This window comes from Rhincodon typus, chromosome 9 (assembly GCF_021869965.1).
Source record: "Rhincodon typus isolate 14 chromosome 9, sRhiTyp1.1, whole genome shotgun sequence".
NCBI lineage: Eukaryota > Metazoa > Chordata > Chondrichthyes > Orectolobiformes > Rhincodontidae > Rhincodon > Rhincodon typus.
In genome coordinates, this window is record NC_063340.1 from 63,418,009 (window position 1) to 63,445,360 (window position 27,352).

The following is a 27,352-nucleotide window of genomic DNA, read 5'->3' on the forward strand; positions in this document are numbered from 1 at the left end:
AGAGATAGTAGGAACTGCAGATGCTGGAGAATCTGAGATAACAAGGTGTAGAGCTGGATGAACACAGCAGGCCAAGCAGCATCAGAGGAGCAGGAAGGCTGACATTTCGGACCTACACCCTTCTTCAGAAAAGATTTCTGAAGAAGGGCCTAGGCCCGGAATGTCAGCCTTCCTGCTCCTCTGATGCTGCTTGGCCTGCTGTGTTCATCCAGCTCTACACCTTGTTATCTCAGATTCTCCAGCATCTGCAGTTCCTACTATCTCTATAGTCCAACAGGTTTATTTTAAAACACAAGCTTTCAGAGCATAGCACCATCATCAGATGAAGTGAGAAAGCAGCACACAGAACACAGAATTTAGAAAGAAAAGATCAAAGTTTCACATAACGGATGAGGATGTATTAAACAAACCCGAGGGCTTTTAAATCTTTAATCAGTTAGAAGGTTTTAACTGAATAATATGTGTATGTAAATCCCAGAATTCCTTTCAAGTTACCGTCCTGAGAGAACTAAAGGTGTAAAGAAGACGTGACATTTTAGGTCAGACAATGCACGTTAGATGTAAGGTCTTGTTTAGAATCTGTTTGTGTTTTGGTTTGGAGTCAGATTGGTTTATTTCTAAAACATGAATTTATAAACACCATATTGACTGACTGTCCATAAATTATGTGTTTATTGAACAAAATAGAATGTATCTGCAAATACAAATGCACCCCATAGATTTGTGCGCGCGCACGTGTTGGGGAGTGGGGGCGGGGGGTAGAAGAGAGAGAGAGCGCGCGAGAAAAAGAGCGCGAGCGAGAGCGAAAGACAGCGCGAGAGAAAAAGAGTGAGAGCGAAACAGCGCGCGAGAAAAAGAGCGCGAGTGAGAGCAAAAGAGAGCGAGCGAGAGCACGAGAGCAAAAGAGCGAGAGCAAAAGAGCGAGAGCGAGAGAAAAAGAGCGAGAGCGAAAGCGAGAGAGCGAAAGACAGCGTGAGAGAAAAAGAGGAGAGCGAACGAGAGAAAAAGACAGCGGAAGAGAGTGAGAGAGAGCGGAAGAGAGCGAGAGAGAAAGAGAGAGCGAGAGACTCTCTTCCTCTCCCCTGCCGTGCACGCGATCTATGGGGTGAATTTGTACTTACAGATACATCGTATTTTGTTCACAACTCGTCGGCTTTGTAACCCTTTGATCTTTTACTTGTAAATTCTGTGTTCTGTGTGCTTCCTTCTCACTTCACCTGACGAAAGGGCTATGCTCTGAAAGCTTGTGTTTTCAAATAAATCAGTTGGACCATAACCCAGTGTCGTGTAATTTCTGACCCTGTCCATCCCAATCCAACACTGGCACCTCCACATTAAGGTATGTTGCAGGTACTTTCTTAGGTACTGGGATGATGGTGGTCTTCTTGGAGCAGGTGGAGATTTCGGCTTGTAGGAGTGAAAGGTTGAAGATATCAGCGAATACCTTCGCCAGCCGGTCCGCACAGGATCGAAGTGCCCAGCAAAGGACTCCGTCCAGGCCCATTGCTTTTCTTGGGTTGACTCCCAGGAAGACTGATCTGATATCTGCAGCAGTGGAGGCGGGCGGGTGGGAACAGGTGCATTCGGGGCTGTCGGGGCAGGTGACGCCACATCGCTGGCATTCTGCTTGAACTGAGCATAGAAAACATTGAGCACACCAAGGTATGAGGCATCTTTGTCCTCTTCCTTCTGCTGCTTCATTTTCTTTCCTGTTAGATTGTTTAGGCCTTGCCATAGGTGGTGGCAGTCCATATGGTTGGTTTGGGCCTCTAACTTGATCCGGTACTGCCTCTTGACATGTCTGATAGCTTTGCAGAGGTCACATCTGGATTTTCTATATAGGCCTGGGCCACCCGACTTGAATGCTGCACACTTGGCCTTCAGTAGGGAGTGGGTTTCCCGGTTCACCCAAGGTTTCCGGACAGGGAACACCTGGACTGACTTCTTTGACAAGCACGTCCTCCACACATGTGCTAATGAAGTCCATCATGGTGGTGGAGTACTCGTCCAGGTTTTCAGCTCAGTACTTGAATACGGTCCAGTCCACTGATTCCAAGCAATCGCAGAGACACTCTCCCACTGCCTCAGACCAGCATTGAATTTCTTTCTGTGAAGGATCCTCCCGTTTCAGCTTCTGCTGTAAGCTGGGAGGAGGAACACAGTATTATGATCTGATTCTTGGAAATGTGGTTGGGGGATGGAGTGGTAGATGTCTTTGATGTTGTGTAGCAGTGGTCCAGGATGTTCAGTCCTCTAGTAGGGCAGGAGATGTGTTGGTGGTACTTTGACAGCACCCTCTAGAGAACAAGCACTCCAAAATCCCTCTGTTCTTCTGATCTTCCTCACGTCCTGTCATTCATTGACTACTCCCTTGTCTTGTTCTTTGTTCAAAATCAACTCATACATATTAGGCTTAAATTCCATCTGCGACAGATCTGCCCATCTGACCAATCCACTTGTATCCTCCTGTAACCTAAGAACTTTTGCCTCTCTGTCAGTCACCGGCCAATCTTTGTGTCATCCACAAACTTACTTATCACACCCACCACCACACCCACCCCCACATTCTCCTCTACGTCGTTTATGAATATCACAAACAATAAGGACCCAGTGCTAATCTCTAATGATATGCCACTGCACACCAAGCTGCAATCACACAAGTAACATTCCACCAACCTGTCTCTAGCCACCAAGCAATTTTCAGATCCAACTTATCAAGTTACACTGGTTCCCAAGAGCTTTTACCTTCTTTATCAGTTTCCCATATGGGACCTTGTCAAAGGCCTTGCTGAAAACTTGTCAGGCCACAGGTGAAATGTTGTAAACAGTTTTGGGCCAATTATCAAACAAACGATGCACTGACATTGGAGGCAGTCCAGAGAAGTTCACTAGGCTGATACAGGTATGGAAGAACTGTCTTATGAGTAATAGGGTAGATCAGCAGATTGGGCCTATATTCATTGGAATATAGAAGAATGAGATTTTATCGAAACAGATTCTTAGAGGATTTCACAGCATAGATGTGGAAAGGTTGTTTCCCTTGTGTGAGAATCTAGGACCACAGTACATAATCTCAAAATAAGGGGTTGCACATTTAAAATAGAGATGGGGAAGAATCTCCTCTCTCAGAGGGTTGTGAATCTGTAGAATTCTTTACCACAGAGGTCTGTTGAGGCTGGATCATTAAATATATTCAAGGCTGAGACAGCCTTTTGAGTCAGTCAGGGAATCAAAAGTTATAGGGAAAAGGCAGAAAAGTGAGGTTGAGGATTATCACATCAGCTATGATCTCATTGCAGAGCAGTCTCAAATGAGCTGAATGGTCTACTTCTGCTCCCATGTCTCATGGTCTAAATATGCATCATGTTATTCCATTTGGACAGACATCATGACACAACATATTTCTATGCTGCAGCCTCAATTTTAACCAGATGTGGACATGTTATCTGTAGATAGCAAAAGAAAATTCTTACTCGAGCACCCAAGGCAAATCCAGGCAATTTGAACTCCCTCTGCTCAAGAGAGATCCAAAATTTCCTTCCAGGATCTTGAGAAGAGTCCCTGTTCTTCCTTGACCATAAGGAATTCCTTAAAATGTAGAAGGAATCTTTTACTGGAGTTGGGCAGACAGTGTATTGTGTTTGCGGCAACTTTCCCTGGAGGCTTCACCACTATGTATCACTGCCTTAAGGCTCAATAATTACAGAAGCCCAAATGAAACAGTTGGTGCTCACACATTTGCATACTAATAAAGGTCTCAGTTGGTATAAGGGAGTTAACCACAACATTCAGGAGTTAAAATGGCAGCAAAGTGGGTGGAAAGAGAACTATTTCAAATGATACTGAGCAAAGTGTCTAACTACAATTTTAACGCGTCCATCCATTCCACACCTGACCATCAAACAAGATTAAAATCTTTATTTAAAGAGTCTGCATATGTTATCCAGTGAAACACTCACCAGTCTATACGTGCATCTTTACCAAAGTTAATGCAGAAAAGAATTTCAATTAACTCAATCTCCCAACACACATCTATAATGTGAGAAGTTTGTGAAGAATTCCATTATTTACAAAATGCAATCAGCTGACACCACTGCAAACAAACTGCGTTAACTGTTAACTTTCACAGAAAGAAAAGCATTGAACCAGAAGGAAAAGAAACACTTTGTTTAGCTGTACTTTACCTGGTAAGCATTTCAGTGAGTTTTACAAATCCAACATATGCTAATTCAAATGCACCTCTATGTCTGGATTGTAGAAGCTGGCATTTAAAGTACTCTCCAATTTCTCCAACCTATATTGCAAGAAAAAAAGTCCAAAAATTATGTTTTATTTCAAGACAAATTTAGTACATAACATGGTCATTTTATTCTGAAAAACTCCATTCTGCAGAATGGAATGGAAGTAGTCAGTCTCCATGCAAAACATTATGGAAATTGCTGTATAATTTAACCTCTTTAAATACGCTCATGGCATGCGAATGTTGCTGACTGAGTCAGCATTTACTGCTCCTCTCCAGTAGTCCTTTTAGAAGGTGGTGACGAGCGGCCTTCCTGAATCGCTGTGTCTATATGCTATAGATAGACCCACAATGCCCCAAGGGAGGGAGTTCCCAGAATTTTAACACAGCAACACTGAAGGAACGGTGATATATTTCCAAGTCAAAATGTTGAGTAACTTGGAGGCAAATTGCAGGTAGTGGTGCTTCCATGTATCCTTGAGGAATTCCTGCAGAGATGTCCTGGAGCTGAAATGACTTACACCAACAACTACAACCATCTTCCTTTGTACCAGATAGGATTTCAAACAGCAGGGAGTTTTCCTGACTCCTAATGACTCCAATTTTGCAAAGGTTCCATGTTGCCACACTCAGACAAATGCAGCCTTGATATCAAGGGTAGTCACTCTCACATCACCTTTGGAATACTGCTCTTTTGTCCATGTTTGAACTAAGGCTACAATAAAGTCAGGAGCTGAGTGACCCTGGAGGAACCCAAACTGGGTGTCAGTGAGCACGTTATTGCTGAGCAGGTGCTGCTTGACAGCATTGTTGATGACACCTTTCATCGGTTTACAGATGATCAAGAAGGGACTATTGAGGTTGCAACTGGCCAGGTTAGATTAGACCTGCATGACATACATGGGCAATTTTCCACATTGTTGGGTTGATACCAGTGTTATGGCTATACTGTAACAGCTTGGCTGAGGGTGCAACAAGTTCTGGAGCACAAGTCTTCAGTGCTATTACCAGAATGCTGTTCAGGCCCATAGTTTTTGCAGCATCCAATGTTGCCAATTGCTTCTTCATATCACATTGAGTGAATATATTGGCTGAAGACTGGCATCAGTGATGTTGGGAACCTCTGGAGGAGGTGAAGATGGATCTTCTACTCAGCATTTCTGGCTGAAGATTACTGCAAATGCTTCAGCCTTATCTTTTGCACTGATGTGCAGTGCTCTCCATCATTGAGGATGAGGAATTCAAATTTATTTAATCCAAAATGTTATCAACCAGTGAACCCATAGATGTGCAGTCTATTACAATGGAAGCAGCAAAAATGTTGAATGCTCTAGCATAAAATTAAACAAGGCATCAAAACTTCTGTGAAACTGGACAGCTTGCATTAGCAAGGCAAACTGGGTCTCACGCTTCAAGTTTCAGGTACTTGCAGATCCTTTTTACACGAATGAACAATATCACAACAATGATCACATGATCCTCTACAGTTGGCCTGCCAATGATATCTGATGCAGATTACGCAATGTCCATATCTGTTTTCTGTTCTCGCAGTAGACTAATTATTACTTGAGAGACTCCAGAGTCAGTCTGCATTTAGTCCGAATGCAATTAGAATACTTTTGTACCAATGATTTTTTCCACATCTGTAGTTACACCCAAAATTCCAAAAACATGAACAGATATTTCAAAAGCAAAGCACAACATATCCCCAGAAAATATGGGATCTGCGTCATGGACTACGCTTATCCATATTGCTAGGTTTCCTAGCTAATGGTACAAGTCACATCCCACAACGAAACCTGGGTTGAACATCATATATTCAATTTTTTCAATTGGCTAAAGTGGTGGTTAGCTACTTGAATATTTTCCCGTGATGTTACAGATGTTCTCACACAATAGAAAATAAGTTTATTGTACAAAAGAAAACAAATAATCTAAGCCATATAATTACAGTTAGAAAGATCTTACCACAAAGTTTCAATCTGTTTCCCAACACCATCTGATACAGAGACTTAATCTCCGAAATATCACTCCCACCTCAGCTTTTGAAATCTTTACCATATTGAGGGCTTCCAGTTTCTTTAGTTTGAAATGCTGAAACAACTTTACTATTCCTTCCAGAGTCTGATGACATAAATCTTTCATAATTCTTAAGTTCCAAACATTTTCCAGTTCTAACAACTTGAAGATTTCTATCCCAAACTCTCCTGGCTTGGAAACTTCACAAACTAAGGTCCCTGGTTCACCTGAACGGAGCAGAAAATACTCCTGTACAGAGACGCCTTTTCCTTTTAAACTAAACTCTTACTTTCTTCTGACCTGATGTCAAAACAAAATTAATGGTTTTGCTCTGTCTTCTCTGCCTGTCAAACTCAGAAGTATAACATATTCTCCATTAAGACCACAAGAGTTTATTCCAGGCCTTGATTGTAGTCATATGCCTTCTTGGAACTAATGCACTTAGCTCAATGCCCAAATTGCTTTCTGACTTGTTTTGAAAAACCTTCAGAGAGTTAACCCACATCCATCATTCCATCAATGGAATATTATACTGCACTTGATGCTCTTAAGTCCTGCCTCCATGAACATACTTAAATGCCAAAGGATTTGGTTCGTGTCAATATTTTTCCTAATTAACGCTATGATAATATAAGCTAATGAAAAGAAATGTGTTTCACATATTAGACAAACATGAGTAACTTCTGTTTATGCATCTTATCTAATCTCTCCAACAGAACAGAACAGGGTGGTATAGAAGGCCAGCGGTTAGTGCTGCCGCCTCACAGCACCTGCAATCTGGGTTCAATTCCAACCTTGGACAACAGTCTATGTGGAGTCTGCACATTCTCCCCACGTCTATGTGAGTTTCCTCTGAGTGCTCCGGTTTCCTCCCACAGTCCAAAGACGTGCAGGTTATGTGGATTGGCTATCCTAAATTGCCCGTAGTGTCCAGGGTGTGCAGGTTAGGTGGATTAGCTGGGAAATGCAGGATTACAGGGACTGGATTGGGTTTGGGTGGGATGCTCTTTGGTGGGTCAGTGTGGACTCGATGCATTGAATTGCCTGCTTCTGCACTGTAGGGATTCTATAAGAACTGAACTTCCTCAACCCTGATACCATTCTAGCAAATTTCTTCTACACCCTCTCAAAAGGCCATGACATCCTATCTTAAAGGGTGTGCCTAAAATTGAGAAAAATAGCCTAGCAAATAAAAAAGTGTTCACCAAAACGTCATTGCTTTTGCAATCATAGGCCTCTATTTATAAAGCTAAAAATTTTATCATCTTAGCAGCTTTCTCAACTTGTCCTGCCACTTTCAAAGACCTATCTGTGAAAATATCACACACATAATCAAATATAAAGAGAAATCTGAATAATACCTGGTGGAACATCAGTAGCCCATCCTTTAAGTCAGGTGTTGACTGAAGAGGCAAATTTTGACACAAGAAGCCTAAAAGCAAGGAGACTTCCTTCATACTTCTCCAGCAACATACAAGAACCATCTGGGCAGTAACCTGGCAAGACTGGCCCGCCTGATCTGCATATGGTAAACAAAGACAAGTATAAGAATCAAACATTGCTTAACTTGCCAATAAAATGATTGGAAGCCTGATATCCCCTGTCCAATTTTTTAAAAGATTTTTTTTTAAACTAAACAATTATTGACACGCATCCTCAACATAATTTATATGTATTATCCTAAAAGCAAAACACTTCAGACTCTTATTGTTTGCATTCTCTACATCATGTATACTTCTAACCCAGAAAGCAAACAGGGTTCTACCAAAATTGATCAAGTCAACCACAATGTATAAAGAGCAGTTCACACATTTTATTTCTCTTCCTTTCATATCTTCCCAATAAGATGTTCAATCTCAACAACCTCACATAAGGTATCCTATGAGCAAAAAGTCTTATCAGGTTGCTCTGGGTGCAAAAAATGAAGGCACCCACCACATGGTAACACTGTACTGTCACAGAAAACACATTTGTTATCACTGTACATAAAAACAAAAAGTTAACTGAGAAATTGCTTCATAGGTTAATACTGGAAATGTAGACAACCCAATTAACTAATCACTCATTGAATGTAGATGACACTGACTAAGCCAGCATTCACTGCCCATCTCCCAAGACCCCCACTCCAAGTCAGGATGAAGTGTGGCTTGGGGAGGAACCTAAAGTTGGCATTACCAGGTGTATGTCCATGTCCTCGCAGGTGACAGAAGTTATGGGTTCGAAAATTGTTATCTAATAAGGCTTAGTCAGTTGCTTGCAGTGCCTCTTGCAGATGGTACACTCTGCTGCCACCGTCAGTCAGTGGTGCAGGGAGTGAACGCTGAAGGCATTAGATGAGGCGTCAATTAAGGGGACTGCTTTGTCATGTTAGGTGTCAAGATCCTATAATGTTTTAGAGCTACATTCATCCAAGCAAATGAAAAGCATTCCACCATACTCCTAACATGTGTCTTACAAATGATGTACAGGCGCTGATGAGTCAGGTGAAGAGTTACATGTTTTTGCATAGATGTGCGGGGCTCGCCCATCGTTAAGAATGGGAATATGTGATAAGCCTCCTCTCTTGTGAGTTTTTAAATTGTTGACCATCATTCACAACTAGATGTAGCAGAACTGATTTGTTGGTATCCCTTAACTCTATAGCAAATTTCTGTGCCGTTGTCACCCTCAGTAGCATCCTCCTAGTGTTCAACATGGCACAGAACTATTTCAGCAGCTGAAGCAATATAGTGATAAGTGGTTACTAGCAGATTTTCTTGCCCAGTTGTAAACCTAGAAATTTTTTCTGAAATTTTTCTTTTACATTATGAGGGATGATAAACAAGAGATGCTTAATTGTATTACAGCGCCACCAAGTGGTCATATGGTTTTAATTCATATATGAGTTCCTGAAAAGTGAACTAAACACTATACTTATATACAAAACTCATAGTGCAAACAACAGAATGTTTTTCACAGGAAGCAGAAGACTACTTAGCAGTACAGTAGGCACAAATTAATGGAGGCTGAAATCAATAGAATCAATTTACAATCTAGATCTGTTATTTACTTAAGTAGTTTCATTTGAATTCTCAAATGTGCCACCAGATGGAGCTTCACCCAGAAATAAAACACCATGTCCTGCCATCGCAATGGAATAGGAAGTCAGTGCTACTAACACCAATGTTGTGCATTTGGAACAGCAACAGTTCTGTCTCTGGATGCATGTGTGGTTTTGCTGAAGTCTACATTCATTGTCCATTGAATGCTCACCACCTGCTTGTTTGTTCCATATGCCAGCCTGCTCGACACTCCTATTGTAGCCCCACTTGTCTCTACACAAGAAAGCTGAACACTTCAATCAACAAAACTTGTACATCAAATATGTATCTAAGTATTAAATAAACTGTGCTTTCAACATAAACAGTTCATTCAATTTCAATGTGCTTCAATGCAGGCAACAACCTGCAGCATCAATGACAGTGACATCATGAGCACTACAATTGTGGGTGCAGTGAGTGAATTGCTTGTAGTTGTGGTAGCGAACAGCCAAAATAAAATAAGCATCCTCAAAACCGATCACAAGGTTGTTATCTTTGCAAGATCACATGGGATTTTCTTAAAGCGATAGGAGGGTACGCTAGTACACAGGGACAAATATTCTGCAAAAAAAGCAAACCTCACTGAATCTCTCACATCCGCTTTGACAACCATTTATTATCACTAATCATACAAGGGCTTTCAGAAGCCAATTTTTTTGTTGCAATCAACGTGCTGCAACTACTCCATACTCATAAGCAAGTTCACAACGCCATGACACCTCTTAAGGGAAGCCAAAATTTCTATGGGAGACACTGCATCTTGCATAATGAGTGACCCAAAATAAAGGAAGGTGTCAACCTCACAGGTCTTTCCGCCTTTGTCTCATCAACATGGATTAGGAGACTTTACGTCTGGTTAACTTCGTCAAGACAATCTCCTCTGAGTTAGTGTGCAGATTGATATCATATTCACCATCCACAATCTGAATCCCACCTTTGTGTCCACTAACTGTCACCTGGAGAACTGAGCAATTTTGGTCACCTTATTTAAGAAATTATATAATTCCATTGGCGGCAGTTTAGACAAGATTCACTCAGATGGTACGGAGAGATTGCCTTGTGAGTAAAGATTTAAATAGGTTAGGAAGGAGTCTACTCAGGGAATTTAATGAGAGGATGTTTCCCCTCATGGAGGAAAGGATCCAGGACCAGGCGTACAGTCTCAGAATTAAGGGGCATCAATTTAAGATTTAGATGATAAATTTCTTCTATCAGAGAGTTGAGTGCCTTTAGAACTCCATGCCACAGAGGCCTGTGGGGCAGAGTCCTTGTGTATATTTAAGGTTTAGTTAAGGAGGTTCTTGATCAGTTGGGGAAATTAAGGATAATGGGGAAAAGGCAGGAAAGTGGATGTGAGGAATGCCAGATCAGTCATGATCCTATTGAATGACGGAGTGGGTTCAAGAGGCTGAATGGCCTCCTCCTGTTGCTATTTCTTATAGCCTTATGATTAAGTGTCTCTCCCAAAACCATCTGCTGAGGTGTTGAGCAAGTATGGCGAGAGGCCACAACCGTGTCCAATTCTTAGTCTGACTGTGAATCATTCTGTAAGGGTACCAGTAATTCTGCCCCACCTCGATGTTTATAGTAGATTGGCTCACAGGTTGCTGAAATGTCTTGGACAGAATGACTGGAGAACTGCAAATGTTAAACTGTATGCAAAACAGGGTGCAAGGATAAGTCCAGTAACTGAGTTTAATTTCATTGCTTTGCAAACTTTATGAAACAATAATTTGGGACAAAATTAATATGCATTTGGGTTAATGAAGGAAAGCCAGCATGGATTTCTTAAGGAAAAATAGTGTTCAACTAACTTGATAGAGCTTGTGGATGAGATAAGAGGGCATTCAGCAGGGTAATGCTGCTTGTGAGGGGCTCATGGCCATCCAGAAGGCATCTGATAAAAATTTTTACTTCACAACAGATCTGTAGATGTTGCAACGGCCCATGACTGAAGTTGATATAAAATAGTCATCCAGGGCTTTTTAAGCTGTCGTAAGATGGCCATAAAGGGATCAGCAGCTGCACATAGCAGACTTTCACAGGCAGACTTGTGGTCTCCATATAGAGTCACTGGTTAACATAATGAAAGGTCAAAAAAAGGTAAATTATTGTTAAAGTGGACAAAACATGAAGAAAAAGGATACCAGAAACCACACAGCTACCCTTGTGATTTGAGTAACTATTGGGACTAAACTTATCACACAGAAAAATCAAAAAGACTTTTTTTTAAATTCAATGAACGTTTCCAAGCATGAATGGAAATTTCTTAATGGTTCCGTGGAGTTGTGAATAGCTTTTCCTAACTCAATGCAACCTGAGATTGGAGTTAGTAGCCAAAACAGGTAAAATCAAATTAGCAGTTAAAATGTAATTACCTCGACTAAAAGACAATGTAGGCCAACCTGACTCCCCTATGGAAATCCGATTTGCTACTTTTGGGATAACAGCCATTTTTACATTTCAACCTGTATAAAACAGACCATGTGCAACCAACATCTACCACAGGAAGAATTCCAAGACATTGTGAAGAAGTTGGTTCTCAGCTAAAACAAAGTGCTTGGTAAAAGGCCTATAGAAATCAATTGGAGCCATGCTGCAAAAGTCCAGACAACCTGCATGTGCCGTAACTGCAGTACTAGTGAGGAACAAGAAACTTTCTCTCTCCCACACCTCAAATCCTGCTGAAATGCTGAGTCAACCTGTTTAACAAAAACTGACTTATCAAATACGGAACTCGTAGCAACTGCTGAATTTGACTTCAAGTTTTAATCTCCAATTCAGAAAAAAAATCTTTGCAACAATCCACATTGGCAAGAATCTTAGAGATTGATACTACATTAAGTTTCTTTTATCCATATCTACTTTCAAACTTTACTTGTACTTTACTATTTTTTATTTAAATAACTTTCAGCAATAGCTGTATAAGGTTAATCTTTTATCTTGCTTAAGGCATAAAAAAACTGTGCTGCAAGTTATTTTCATATTGAAATGCTCACAAACTTAAAAAAAAGACTATAAATGGGTTTTAAAAAATGCAGCTCACAGGTCACGAAAAAAATAGAGGGTACAATTATAAAGGGGGCGCAAGAGCAGAGGATGCAGGGCTACATGTGCACAAATTACTAGTTGAATGGGGAAAAACAATGGCAGGGCTAAGTAAATTGCTCTTGCAAACAATCAAACAAGACACAGGGGGCTAAAATGCCTCCTTCTGTGCATTACCATTCTATGTCATACTTGCCCAGTAAAATAACCAATACGTTTGATGAGACAATAACTGAAGATAGAAACACAATTTGCAAAATATCAAATTAACAAAAGTCCTTCACCCCTTTCCACATGGTACAACTTGAAGGTTGGAGTGAAGCTGGTCATTTTAAAGAGTTAACAATATGCTTTGCTCAGATAAAAAGGGAAAACAACCAGTCTCATCTTTCCTGTTCTCATCTGGCCAATTAATTGTGTCCAATGCTGGTATGCAATCCCAAAGACAGGTGGCATTCAGAATTATTACTACTTCTCTTCACATAGTATGCAAGAAATCTCTCCTGGGTCTCCTCTCTCAGAACCAAAAGTCTTGTTGTATTGTTTCATTACTTTTGCTGTGACTAAGTGATTCCTGAAATCACTTTTGAATAGCTTAGCTCTAATTTTAATATTATGCCTCTTATTCTTTTCCAACCTACAAAAGGACATAAACGTTCTCTTCATTTATCCTATGAACTCTAGGCATCTTAAAGATGTCAACTACACTGCCCCTCAAACTTCTGCACTTAAGGAAATAAATGCCTTTTCTCTGCACCCTATTATTATTTACTTTTTTTTAAGCTAAGTAGCATTCTGGTACCATTCTGCTCTCATCTAAGGCCAAGGTATCCTTCCTGAGATATTGTACAGAAAGACAACACAGTATTCAGTCTCAGCCTAAGCAGAGCTCTATACCACTACATCAACCACCCACTTGCAATTCAGACCTTGAGATAAAGAATAACATTCTTTTAAGCTTTTAATTTTCTTAAATCTGTTAGATTTATTGAATACTGTATTTGGACACTTAAATCACTTAGCTTCCTCACTATTGTTAGTCTGGTTTTTGTGCAGGAATACATTTTGACGTGGCTAAACCAGTAACCAGCAGACTTTTTCCCCAATGTAACCATGTTTACATCTCAAATTTAGTGTAACATTGAGGTTAGAAGTTAGGAGGGTTTGAGAGCTGTTGAACTGGAAAAACGGGTATCAGTTACTAAATGATGGGTGGTGAGCGAGTGGAAGGAGGTCGGCGTGCAGCCAAATAAGCAGGAGGGAGAAAACAAGCAGAAAATGGGCAGGAATAAGGGAGGGCGAAAGCGGGAGGGCAGAAGCAGGAGGTGAAGAGGATGGGCAGAAACAGAAGCAGGAGGGTGAAGGGGAGTGAGGGGGAGAGAGAGGGCAACTGAGCAAGAGGGACGGATGGAGGGCGAGCTGGAGGGATTGAGGGAGAGCAGGAAGGTAGATGGAGGGTGAGGGCGGGACAAAGAGGGAAATTTATTTTCCTTGTACATTTGTTGAATCTTTAAGTCATACTTAAACGTACACGTTTACATGAATATTTTTCCCTTACCCATCATTGCCACACTCAAATTTTCAGAAGGTTTGCAATCTTCAGAGGCATTTTTGCTCAATTCTTGGTCTTCGTCACTTTTCAGCAGTTTTGCATGTGCAAAATAATCATTTGTGTCCCGTGGTTTTATTTCATTTAAAATCTTCTGTAGATTTCTGGCTGTCTCTAAAAATAAATGGAGATATTACTAGACGACCTTTTGCTTTATTTACAGGTGAATGCTATGTAACAAGCAAAGAAACAAAAACTGCCCTGAAATAGAATAACTTTTTGCATTAACTGCTACCAACAAAAGCAATTAGGTCAGCTATCACATGGAGTAATTTTTTGGATTGAACTCTCATTGTATCACCCCAATGGCTTGGTCTTACCAAAACCTGAAGGATATTTGTGTGATATGTCTATTTTCACATTAAATATGCTTAAACTTCTCATAGCAAAACTTCACAAAATACTCATTCATGCATCTTAGAAGTCTTCACGCCTTTTTTACCCCAGAAGAAATTTTTAAAACTATAAAAGCGTGATTTACATTTAATTGGGAGAATTAATTTTATTACAAAGTTACACAATAGGACATTTTAAAAGTTACCCAAAGAAATAACCATAACATTGTAAGTGGAGAAATTCTACACAAAATGCAGATCAAACAATCTGCATTTTTTCTCTCTTTTGGTATTACAATTTATTTTCCTTATCTGTATCCTTCTATTAATAGTTATGTATTTTGATCCTCGCATCTTTTGCAATGTATTGTTCTTTGTCATAAAAGAAAGTAGTACAATTAATGGGTAGCTGGAGTATCATTATGATTTGAAGGATATCCACTAACATGGACTTTGAACTTCCAGTTGTCCTGACAGAACTACATAAAATTATGAGGGGCATGGATAGGGTTGATTGTCAGAGTCTTTTTCACAGGTTGGAAATGTCAAATACTAGACAGCAAAGAAGCAAGATGTGAAAAGCATGGTAGGTGCCTGGAATGCACTGCCAGGGAAGGTGGTAGAAGCAGATATAATAGCAATGTTTAAGAGTCATTTAGATAGATGCAAACAAGTAAGGAAGATGGGAAATGACATCATGGTTGATGCAAACATGGTTGATGGGCCAAACGGCCTGTTCCTGGCCTGTACTGTTCTATGTTCCATGTTCTATTGTCAGTTGAAAGAACTACCGCACAAATTTCACATTTTAAACAAAGTCTCTCATTGTACACAAATTAAATGAAGCAAGTATACTAATTTAACACTTTTATATGCATTTTGTAAGATGTGAGAGTTTCCTGATAATTTCCAGGATTTCAAGGGTTCTTTCATTTCACATGAGCCCAAATCAAGGTATGGCCTAGTTTTCAACAATTCACTGTAACTCTCCTGAGCTCTCCAGTCTGTTGCTTAGACTTCCGGAACGCTCTCTGTCAGGACTCCACTGACTATCTTTTCCACAAACTCTTATCAAGCAAACCTGATCATTTAAAATCCTCATTAATTTGAAATTCTTGTAGAGTATGAGCCCACTCTCAATTACTTCCGAGTAACTTTGGATCAGGAACATCCTTCGTTCCTGATGGCCTTTACGCTCCTTTCTTTCTTTATGCCCCTTGTTCTGGCTTCTGCCAAATACACAACTGCCTTGCATTGTCTTTCAAGCAAATCAACTATTTCTGTCAGAAAAACACACAGATAAACCTCCAACAAAAGACTTTCCTCCTGCTATCCAGCTCCAGAGCAACAGCACATCTATGATAGCTCAGTTATAGATTTCAATTGATCACTTTCAATTTCCAAACTTATCCTTTGGTCGGAGAAGTACATAGATAGTTCAATATCTTCACTTATTTACCCTTTGCTTTCAAAGCTCTTTCCTCTGGGACCCACATGAATAGATCAAACCAACTATATTATTAACTATAGATATATTGTCTTTATCAAGCAACTTAGAAAGAGATTACCCATTGGTTTGTGGTTTCACTCTTCTACCTCTGAACTTTTTAACTAAGTATGAAATATCTTTGTGAATGCTCTTGGGGTGACGTAGAATGTTCTGAGGATGGGTCACCGAACCCAAAACGTTAACTCTGTTTTTTTCCTTCACAGATGCTGCCAGACCTGCTGAGCTTTTCCAGCAACTTTGTTTTTGTTTCTGATTTACAGCATCCACAGTTCTTTCTGTTTTTATTGAGTTTACAAAGAGATATTGATCGGCAAAGTAATTTGCCAACATTTTGCCCAATTAAGTACAATTTGGGAAAATGCAAAGTTGTTTATTTGAAAGGGAGAACAAAAAGAACAGAAAATTATTTAAATCGAGAAAAACCGCAACAAAGGCTGCAACAGAAAGGGACTGGGGAGTATTTGTGGATGAAACACAGAAAGCTGACACACAGGTGAAGCAGGTGATCAGGAAGGCTAATGGACAGATGGCCCTCATTTCAAGGGAGTTGGAGTATAAGAGTAGGGAAGTGGTGCTGGTGAGACGACATCCGTAGTACTGTAAGCAGATTTTGTCCCCATTTTCAGGGAAAGATATCATTTCATTGGATACAGTTAACAGAAGGCTCACTAGAATGATCCCTGGTATGGATGGAGTGTCTTACCAGCAAAGGCTAAACAGATTAGGATTCTATTCACTGGAGTTTTGAAGAATGAGAGGTGAATTCATTGAAACATAGAGGATTCTTAAGTTTCTTGACAGGGTAAATCCTGAGAGAAATGTTTCCCCTTATGGGAGAGTCCAGGTTCAAAACGCATAGTATCATAATAAAAGGGTACCAATTCATGACTGAGATAAGGACAAATTTCCTCTGAGTTGTAAGTTTTTGGAACTCCTTGGCCTAGAGAGCTGTGGAAGCAGAGTTCTTGTGTATATTTAAGACTGAGATAGATTCTTGATCAAGTGGGGAAAATCAAGGGTTACAGGGAAAAAGTTGGCATGAGGAATGTCGGATCAGCCATGATCCTATTGAATGGCTGAACAGGGTCAAAGGGCTTTATTACGGTCTCATGTTCACCTTAATCAAGCTTAAAAAGTAAAAGAGGTCACGCACTTCTGGTCTCAATTGAAGTTCAATCCTGGCAACAACACTCTGTTAACATTCTGCTCTGCTATCCTACAGATTTTGAATGCAATGCCTTACCAAGGTCTGTATCCATTGGAATTAGTCCTTCAGGCGAGGAACTTTGACAAATAGGAGATACAATTGCAGACAGATGGAAGGCCATTAAAATCAATTCTGCTACAGTCTCCCTCCACTCTGCTATTTTTAATACTGACCTAAAAAAAGACATTAAAACGACTGTTTATATTAACAGTAATGTAGTGTGTAAACAAACTGGCTATTATTAAACGGTTATATTGAACAAGTCAAGTTTATTTTAAGGATAATAGTGTCAGGTATATAAAGTACACAATCAGCTCTCTTCAATCCAAGTGTACTTTGAATCGTCATATTTATTCATTTAAATGTTAAATTGGGCTCTTTGTAAAATATATAACTAAATTATATATCCAAGCGTGCACTACAACAATAGTAGACAGTTCTGTATGTAAGTGGAAGCTTTCATGTAGCATTGCTCATTGTAAACTGTGATTTTATACTTGAGCACTGTACCAATGTAACACACAACGTGACTGTAAAAATGCAGCTGTCCCCTTAAAAGCCCTAAAGACAAACTGTTGGAGAAAGGCACATCCTGGGATGATTGCTGGTAATACTCAAATTCCCAGCTTTTGGAATATATAAAATTGTCATGCAAAGGTGGCAAGTTTACGCAACGTGACAAAACCAAGCTGTTGTATTACCCTCAGCATAACAGTGTAGCTCCCACGTGTTGGGCAGTAAGCCAGAAGTTAAGCTGTTTTACATTATGCAACATACATGATAGCACCACTTATTTATATTGATTGAATATGTGAAACTACATTTTTATTGATATAGAAATTGAGGGCAGTCAGTGCTATTGTAACGAAGCTGTATGATAACATGCATGTTGACCTCAAGGGAAAGAGTACTGTTACAGTGCGAGAGTTAGAGCCAATGTTGCATGATACACCGCCTACGTTGCAATGTTGAAATAACAACACCACATATAGAACTGACACTTGAGGTAAATACAGGTATTTTGGAAATGAGTTTACCCAAGAACAAGACCTAATGTAAGTATCTTCTACATATTTGATCATTAAATGTTGCAACCCCAGTTGGCATTAAAAAGAAAGATCACTTACTTTAGGGACAGTTGTTGCAGAGCTCCAATAATACAATGGACTCTTCCGTATAAGGGGTTGGAGGCTGCTGTGTGCACCAGTGATCTTTCAGCCTGTCTGAGCTCATCTGACAGACAGATTAGCAGGTATTTAGTAACTAAAAAAATTAGGAGGAAAAGTAAATACAGATTAAATTAAAATAAACAATATTATTTACATATACACCAAAGGCTTTTCTGTACAGCCTGTTTCTCTAAACTAAGCCAATAGGGTTTTAAGGCATCTGTTAAGATTTCACATTTACGTTTTACAGTTATGATGGATTAGGTTTTGTAGCAATCTCTTTGCATGAAATTGCCCTCATGTTTGAAATAGTTTTCATATTGCACATTTATCTGTCTCAAAATTCTGCAAAGATTTTTTAACGTTATTAACAAAAAGCCAACTTCTGCCAAAAACATACAGTCCCATTCCACAGCAATCCATGCCAAAAGTTGAAAAATGACTTAAATAAACAGCTTTTCATTTTGAGCATATTACATTTTACAAAGTATGCAGAAAAGACATTTTCCCAAAAGACTAAAGTAACTATTTAATAAATACATACTGTCGGTTTCTGCTTTCGATCATTCTATTTATAGCCCTTGCATCCATGAAAAGGAAACTTCAAATGAGTGTTTGTGCTGTAAGTAAACTTCAGAAGATTGGAGCTAATCAGCTTTAGCGCAGAATTCTAGCCAAGACAGCATGCACAGGATGTACTCTGGATGGGCAAACGTCCATGTCCAACACGGAGAATTGATTGGTAGCTGAGTACTAACCAAACTAAGCGATATTTAAAGATCTTAGCTACTTGCCTGTGGCAAATGCTGAGCAAACCAGCATGACAGATTAAACTACTCGACCATTAACTTGTCAAATTTATGTTAACGTATCATTAAGTTTAAAGTTAGACAGGTGGAGAGCACCAATAAAATGCCTTAAATACACTGACACTTCTGGAACACAATGTTTGAGGAAGAGGCAGAGATTTGTAATGCTACATTCTACAAATAAATTTATGAGAAATTAGCATCTGGTTTGATAATTCCCTGCCAGAAATTTAACATAGTGGCAGAGAGCAGTTGTTTAAAAATTAAGATGAAAGCAAAGATACTTTTTAACAGACTGAAGACTGTAATCTGAGTTATTTTGAGGAAGAACAGCAGAAGGCAAGTGAAAATTGTCAAGGTAAAATTTCCCACTACTTTCACTAAATTTTTTTCAGTAGTCAGTTCAAATTAAGTGCACATATGGACACAGGTTACATCCTTACCAAAAGAAAACAAGGTAAGGCCTTGGCACTGTTGCTTTCAAACAGAAATAATATCATAACTAAAGTATTTTGAGGGTTGATGTCCATTAGTTGGATATTGATGGAAGTTCAGATTTTTCTCAACTTTCAAGAAAGTTATTGTGTTACGTACCTAAAAGCACAGCAAAACTTGCAACAGATTTTGAAAAACAGAAAGCAATCATTGCTAGCAGCCTTAAAAGGTGCAAATAGGAACATAATGCAGTGTGACAAAGGCTTGAGGAATCAATTAACTCAGCCTTGAAATTCAGGATGTAGGTACTTATAGCAGATCACAATAGACAATGGAATTGGAACAGACAGCAGGTGCTTCAGATAGGAGTCAATACAATTATGCAATGAACTGCCCAACCAATGATACAATGAATTCAAAATTTAACTATAATGATGATCAGTCTGAGGCAACTGTGCATGCATAGCCAGCTTTTGTTCAGTAACAAGTGTATTAATTACAGATCGTTATCCGCTCCTTGTTTGTCCAACTGTTCTTTTCTCTGAGATAGTGGGAACTGCAGATGCTGGAGAATCTGAGATAACAAAGTGTAGAGCTGGATGAACACAGCAGGCCAAGCAGCATCAGAGGAGCAGGAAGGCTGACGTCTAGGCCCGAAACGTCAGCCTTCCTGCTCCTCTGATGCTGTTCTTTTCTCTCTTTGGGCTTTATCCCTACCCATCATTTACTCCTTGCCCCCTCCCCCACCCTATCTTCTGCATATAAACTGACATTTTCTTAGCTACCATCAGTTCTGAGGAAGGGTCACCGGACCCAAAACGTAAATTTACAGCATCCGCAGTTCTTTCAGTTTCCAAAGATGTTGAATTCCAATGAGGCAGAGGCAGTAGCTTCAATAGATTAAACAGTAAAATAAAGACTACAGAATAATCTAGAAATATTGTTGGTAATTAGAAGCCCTAATGACCTGAAGTTTTGGTCAGTACTAACAATCAGAAGATAAATTAGATTTGGGAGGTAAAACAAAACCCGCCGGACAGTTGGAAGGAATTTGTTGTTTATTGTGAAGTTCCAGATGAAAGACAGCCAGATGTATCCCGTAAATAAATGCGTTATCAGAAAATGTCCTCTCAGAAAGTACTGAGGCTTTACTGAACATCAGACCATACAAACCATTTGGCCCCTTGAGCATGCTCTGCCATTCAACAAGATCATGGTTGATCGGATTGTGGCCTCTGTTTTAAAGTAAGGCCATTACTTTAAACTGTTTGCCTTTGTTTTATTCACCAACCATTTTCCACCACCACAAGGATGAACATACTTTCAGCATTTCTCAAGTCCCCTCAGGATTTGATATGCCTAAAGAAGGCCACCTCTCATTCTTCTGTCAATTCTTCTAAATTCCAACAGATGTAGGTTAAGCCTCTCCAACCTTTTCTTAACAAGCAATATCTCCATCCCAGTTATCAGTCCAAAGATGTGCAGGCTAAGTGGACTAGCCATGTTAAATTGCCCATAATGTTCAGTGATGTGTAGATTAGGTGGGTTTATGGGGGGGTGGGTCTGGGTGGGATGCTCTGAGAGTCAGTGTGGACTTGTTGGGCCGAAGGGCCTGTTTCCACACTGTAGGAGTTCTACGATTCTAAACTTTCTCTGAACTACTTCTAATGCATTTATGTTCTCTTTCTTAAATAGAGAGATCCACAATATTCCAGAGTTGGCCTTAACAACACCTAGATGATGGCAATAAAATACCCCTACTTTTAGAATTTATTGCAAAGGCAAGCAATATAACAGCCATGTCTTTTTAAGCACTTGCTGTACCTGTACACTAACTTTTGATTCATATAGCAGGATACCCAGATCCCCCTATATCTCAGACATCAACAGACTTATTTAAATAATATGATATGATGTGTTCTTCTTACCAAAATGAATAAGTTCACATGTACATACATTACATTAAATCTACCAAGGTTTTGCCCACCTATCTATGTCCCTTTGCAGAATCCTTACCTCTTCTTTATAACTCACCTTTCTATGTATATTTGTGTCATCAGATCATTTAGCTATCATACATTCAGCCCTGCCTTCAAGTGATTGAGATAAGAGACCGCAGCATTGATCCCCGTGAAACTCTGCTGAACATATCTTGCCAACCTGAAACGATTCGTTAATACCTGTATACTGTTTCCTATCAGCTAATCAATTCTCTATCCATGCTAATACATTACCCCCTACACTATGTGTTCTTCTTTAGCGTAGTAACCTTTGACATGGCACATTGCCAAGTACCTTCCAGAAATCCAAAAACAGCAAATCTACAGGTTCCCCTTTATCTACATTGTTTGTTACATCCTCATGTCTGTCCAAATAAATTGGTCTCCTTTTCACAAAGCCATGTGACTCTGCTTGAATTCTAAGTGCCTTGCTATTACGTCCTTAATAGGTTCCGGTATTTTCTGTACAACAGATGTTAAGCAAACAGGCCTTTGGTTATATCCTTTCTTGAATAAAGGAACCCCATTTGCTAGTTTCCACTTTTATGGGATCTTTTAAAATCTGTGGAATTTCAGAAAATTAAAACCAATACATCAACAATCTCAGCAGCCACTTCTTTTAAAACCCAAGGTACAGACCATTAGGATCTGGGGACCTGTCAGCTTTTAGTTTTAATAATTTACTCAGTACCCTTTCACCCCCAGTAATTGTAATTGTTTTAAGTTCTTTTCTCTCTTTTGATCAGTTTAAAATACTAGTCTTAGATCCAACACACTCTCCCTCAACCAAATGTAAAATTCAATTATATTTTCATCACATCTCTAGACAGCAATGAGGCCATAAATTAATCTTGTCTCGTTGCATGAAATTGGTGTAAGCCTACCATTGTCTGGCTCCAGAACACGTTGCCCTAAGAAACTATCCTGAAACTTCTCCATGAACTCATCATTCAAGCTATCTTTGCCAATTTGACTTTTCCACTATACAGTAGATTAAAATAACACAGGTAATCACCAGAGCTTTCCCACAAGATCCATAATTCTTTCCTGTACCATGCCATTTAGAGTGCATACTGTATAAATCACTCTCTAAAGTGACTTTGTCCCTTTAGTATTTCTCTCCTCACCCAAACTAATTTCATAACTTGATTTTCAGAACTCAGGCGATCTTTCTTTGGACTAAATGTCATTCCTCAATAAAAGCAGCTCCCCTCCAAACGTTTCTTGGCTCCCTGTCCCTCCCCAACATCTCAGAGTCTTATATATTCGGGTCATACGAACATACATACAAATTAGCTGCAGAGGTAGGCCATTCAGCCCCTCAAGCCAATTCCACCTTTCAGTAAAGTCATAAATGATATATTTGATTTGAATCCTACATTCCTATCTAACCCTCATAATCATCGACTGTCTTGGTTAATGAGAATCCACAAGAATTTTTATTACAGATTTATTACAGTGGCAGGATTGGATTTGTGCCTCTGCAGCATTAATCCAGACAGGTTGGAAGGTAGGGCAGCAGAAGAGAAAGCAAACCAAAATACACTGAATTGCAAATCAACACTAACCTTCTAAAACGTTGGTTTCTAGTACTTCATTATTCATTGGTTGCCTTCCATGAACCTTGTTGAGGTAATCAAAATGGTAACCAGTCTGCTGTTTCAAAGAGCAAGCGTTTAAAGCTGACATTAAGCTTTCTTGCCGTACCAGAAGAGCCAGGAGATATGAAGCAGTGATGCAATCATAAGGTTTGGTACTGATTGACAGATCCAAAGCTGTCTGTAAAAGTGTTTGCAATTTCTCACTGTCCTGTAAGGAGGTGCAGAGTGACATTTAATAAACATTTCCAGCTAAAAGAAACAGCCATGTAAATCTGCCAAATTTCTGAACATATGCTTTACAGCACTGACATTGCTACATAGACAGACACTCCATGGCATAATGATGGGGTAAGTTTAAAAGTGAAGAAAATCAGGTAAAGTCACTTAAAATTCCTGAAACTAAAATCAAAGACCTGAGACAAGTGTCAAATAATAAAGCTCACTGGCAGATCTTGTGAACAGAGCTTGCAATGTTAAAGTAGTAAGACATTATTCTAGTTATGTGTTGCCCAAAAATCTGGAAAACATGAACAATTTCTCAAGGTAGCATGAACAGATACCCACAACAAGGCACATCTAAATACAGTATTTGTTCATATGATTCACTGAAAGTTCATCAAAGGTAAAACCAGACTGCTAAACAAAAAAAAAGGTAGCTTACTGTCCTCAAAGTTAACATTTATTCACCACTAGGAAGCAAGCCACTGAGCTTTATTTGTGTTAAATTGGCTGATAGGATGTGGGCATATTACCCAACCTTAGTTGGGCTTGAGAAGATGGTAGTTCGTAACGAGTTACCTTCTTAATCCATTGCAATCCATAGACTCACAATGCCATTAAGGAAGGAATTTGACCAAACGACACTGAAGGAACTACAATATATTTCCAAGTTAGGATGGTGAGCGGCTTGGAGGGGAACTTGCTGGTGGTCGTGTATTTGCTTTCCTGGTCCTTCTAGATGGTAGTGATCAATGATCTAGATGGTGTGAAAGGTGCCATTTAAAGGAGCTTGCTGAATTTCTGCAGTGTATCTTGTAATTGGTACACACTGTTGCTACTGACCATCAGTGGTGAAGAGACTGAACACTTGTGGATTTGGTGCCAATCCAGCCTCGAGTCTTGTTGACATTGCACTCATTTAGGCAAATGGCAAGTATTCCATCACACACCAGGTTTGTGCCTTGTAGATGATGGACAAGTTTTTGGGGAGGTAGGAAAAGAATTATGGCCTCTGCCCTGCTCTTGTAGACAGAGTTAGAGTATTAGAGTTGGAACCAAAGACTATAAAATGTTTTCAAGGAAATCAATATAGTTCTTACAGCTAAAAGTATCAAGAGGTATTGGGTGAAACCAGGAACTGGGTGCAAGCAGGAGAATCATACTGAATGGGGAAGCAGGCTCAAAGCACTGAATGCCTTACTCCTGTCCTATTTTTTAATATTTCTATGCTGGATCATTCCATGCTTCTGTAAAATACTGCACAGTGGCTACTTAAAAGGATGGGTGTGCACTGACAATCAACAACAGTGGCAGAAAGCACAGGTTGAATCCCTCGTATGCCAAGTACATCATGTCAGGAAAACTGGAGTGTTGCTCGTTGCTAAGTATGAGAGAGATAGACAGACAGACAGACAGACAGACAGACACACACACACACACACACACAGTGGCAGTGACAGGATGCATGCAACAGGGAAACAGATACTCAGACAGTGAGAGAGGGAGCAGACAGAGACATAGGCACCATTAATAAGCAAACCACTTCCTCATTCTCACTTTCCCTATAACAGAAATATTTTTTCTTTATTCATTAACAGGATGAGGGCATTGCTGGCTAGGCAGCATTTATTGCCCATCCCTAATTGTCCAGAGGGCAGTTCAGAGTCAACCACATTGCTGTGGGTCTGGAGTTACATGGAGTTACAAGGCCAGACCAGGTAAGGATGGCAGTTTTCTTCTCTGAAGGACATTACTGAACCAGATTAGTTTTTCTGACAATGGATTCACAGTCATCATTAGATTCCTAATTCCAGATATTTTATTGAATTCAAATTCCACCATTTGCTGTCACGGGATTGAACCCACATCCCCAGAACATTATCGGAGACTCTGGATTAACAGTCCAGCGATAATACCACTAAGCATAGCCACATGGTCTATGCACATGGTCTATTGATAATCAGGACAAAAACCATTTGAAATCATCACAAATGGTCATATATGTATATGCAAAATTTTCGTTTTCAACCAATTGCTCTTTGACTCAATGGCCCGAACGGCCTCTATCTGCACGGTAGGGATTTTATCATTCTATGAATTTTGAGGGAAATGCATTTTAAAATCTAAATATGTACTAAGTGTAATTAACAGCAAATGCTCCAAGATGCCCACCCAAGCAAAATCTGATCCAGTGTTTATTGGTAAACATTCATTTAATCCAGTTTCAGTTTCTTGTTGTTAAGCCAAGATCGAACAAAAATTAACACTTCCAAGTACTTCAACTGTAACACTTTGAGGTGAGACAGATATTCAAGAAGCAATACTTTTTCATTATATGTACTTAATTAATAATATACAAAATATCAAAAAATCATTAATACATTAAAAAAAACCAAGAAATCTTAAACAGAACCTGCTTTGATTAGAAACTTACTGAACCATTACCAAATCATTGCCTGGAGTATGTTACCTGTAATCCTAAAACTGTAGGTGGAAGTTTCTTCAAAATGTCATAGGCCAGTAATTTCAATTCTTCAAAAGTGCTGCTCAAACACCCAAGTAAAGCATCAACATTGGCTGGCCTCAAGACATCAGTTATTTGCATCACTCTATAGGTCTGACCTGTAGAAAAACCATTTAAAACAAAGTTACTGAATCCAACATCAGGCCAGTGAACATTTTTTTTGGGTTAAAAACACTGCAAACTTTGCAATACGGTGTATATAATTGTATTTCCCAATATGGCTAACACAGCACTTTCGGAGCTGAACTTCTGGATATTTAGAAACGGAAGTGCTGTTTTTTTTAAAGACAGAGGTGTTGACAGTTTTGAAATCAAGCAACTGTCTTTGAAAAGAGGAAACTATTTCCAATATCTGTTAGCATAGTGGTCAGGAAATGGTTAGGTGATTAATACCTTAATGGGAATAAATTGAGGAACCTGTTCATGGAAAAATAACTTGGAAAGAATGAGGGAAGATAAAAGAGAATGTTGAGAAAAATGTGAAAGTTCAGAGTTAGGCCAAACAGACTGGTTTTTGTGACAAAGGAAATGGGAGAAGCAAGAAAGGCAGTTGAAACTGTCATCTCAAATTAGCAATAAGGAAGTTCAGAAATTCCTGACAATTGTTTAAAATTAGGATAGGGCAGGCAGAAGAAAGGAGATACAGCGACGCCAAAAGGAAGAAGAGTTTATCCTCTCCAAGATGATCCTGGATTAATGTAATTTTTGGCAGGAGAGTGAACTATAACAGCAGGAAGGCTTCCTGCTCCTATGATGCTGCTTGGCCTGCTGTGTTCATCCAGCTCTACACCTTGTTATCTCAGATTTTCCAGCACCTGCAGTTCTTACCATCTCTGTGTATCAGATGACTATGACCAGAAAAGGCCAAACATGGGCAAACAACTAGAACGGAAGAGTGCAAATATCAAAGTGGGACGCTTAGCAATGATGGCTATAGTAGCACTACAGAAAACTGAGGTATGTGAGCGTTAAAGGTAATGAAGTTGTGTTTTAGAGAGTGCAGCTCAAAATATGACAAAACATGCAATACAGCCAGGGGACTCAGGATTCAGGACTCAATAGCACTATCTCACAAGCACACCACACAAGTAAATTCATCTAGCTTACCCTCCAAATTTTCAAAAACCTCAGCAATTATTCCTAAGAGACTCAAGACAATGAATTTCCTTGGAAATGAAGCACCTGGAAACAGAGCTTGTAAGAGTGTGTCACATATCCAGACCATAAAATCCTGGAAAATAAAAATGAAAGGTCTAGTCATCATTATCGAATTGCTGCTCCTATATTTCAATTGCAATATGCCATTTGTCTCAGTTCTGAGGAAGGGTCACCAGACCCGAAATGTTAACTCTGTTTTTTCCTTCACAGATGCTGCCAGACCTGCTGAGCTTTTCCAGCAACTTTGTTTTTGTTGCTATTTGTCTCAGTTATTTATTTTTTAAAAATTCCCTGTAACATCACATCTGTTCTGCAGTAATTTAATTCTGCTTTCTGGTGTTTCTGACTTAACAAAAATTGGATTCAGGGAAAGTCTTTAGAATTCTTGT

At 39.5% G+C, this 27,352-nt stretch overlaps 1 protein-coding gene across 1 annotated transcript in view; it reads right to left on the reverse strand.

The window, feature by feature from the left end:
- thada (THADA armadillo repeat containing) overlaps nt 1-27,352 on the reverse strand; it is a 256,405-nt gene that overhangs the window by 184,821 nt on the left and 44,232 nt on the right. The window contains exons 14-21 of the mRNA XM_048601335.1: nt 26,913-27,036; nt 25,752-25,903; nt 23,030-23,270; nt 18,176-18,311; nt 17,085-17,221; nt 13,946-14,110; nt 7,621-7,778; nt 4,185-4,294 (exon numbers count right to left, since the gene is read on the reverse strand). Coding sequence (XP_048457292.1) covers nt 4,185-4,294; nt 7,621-7,778; nt 13,946-14,110; nt 17,085-17,221; nt 18,176-18,311; nt 23,030-23,270; nt 25,752-25,903; nt 26,913-27,036 — 1,223 coding nt within the window. The remainder of the gene's footprint in view (nt 1-4,184; nt 4,295-7,620; nt 7,779-13,945; nt 14,111-17,084; nt 17,222-18,175; nt 18,312-23,029; nt 23,271-25,751; nt 25,904-26,912; nt 27,037-27,352) is intronic.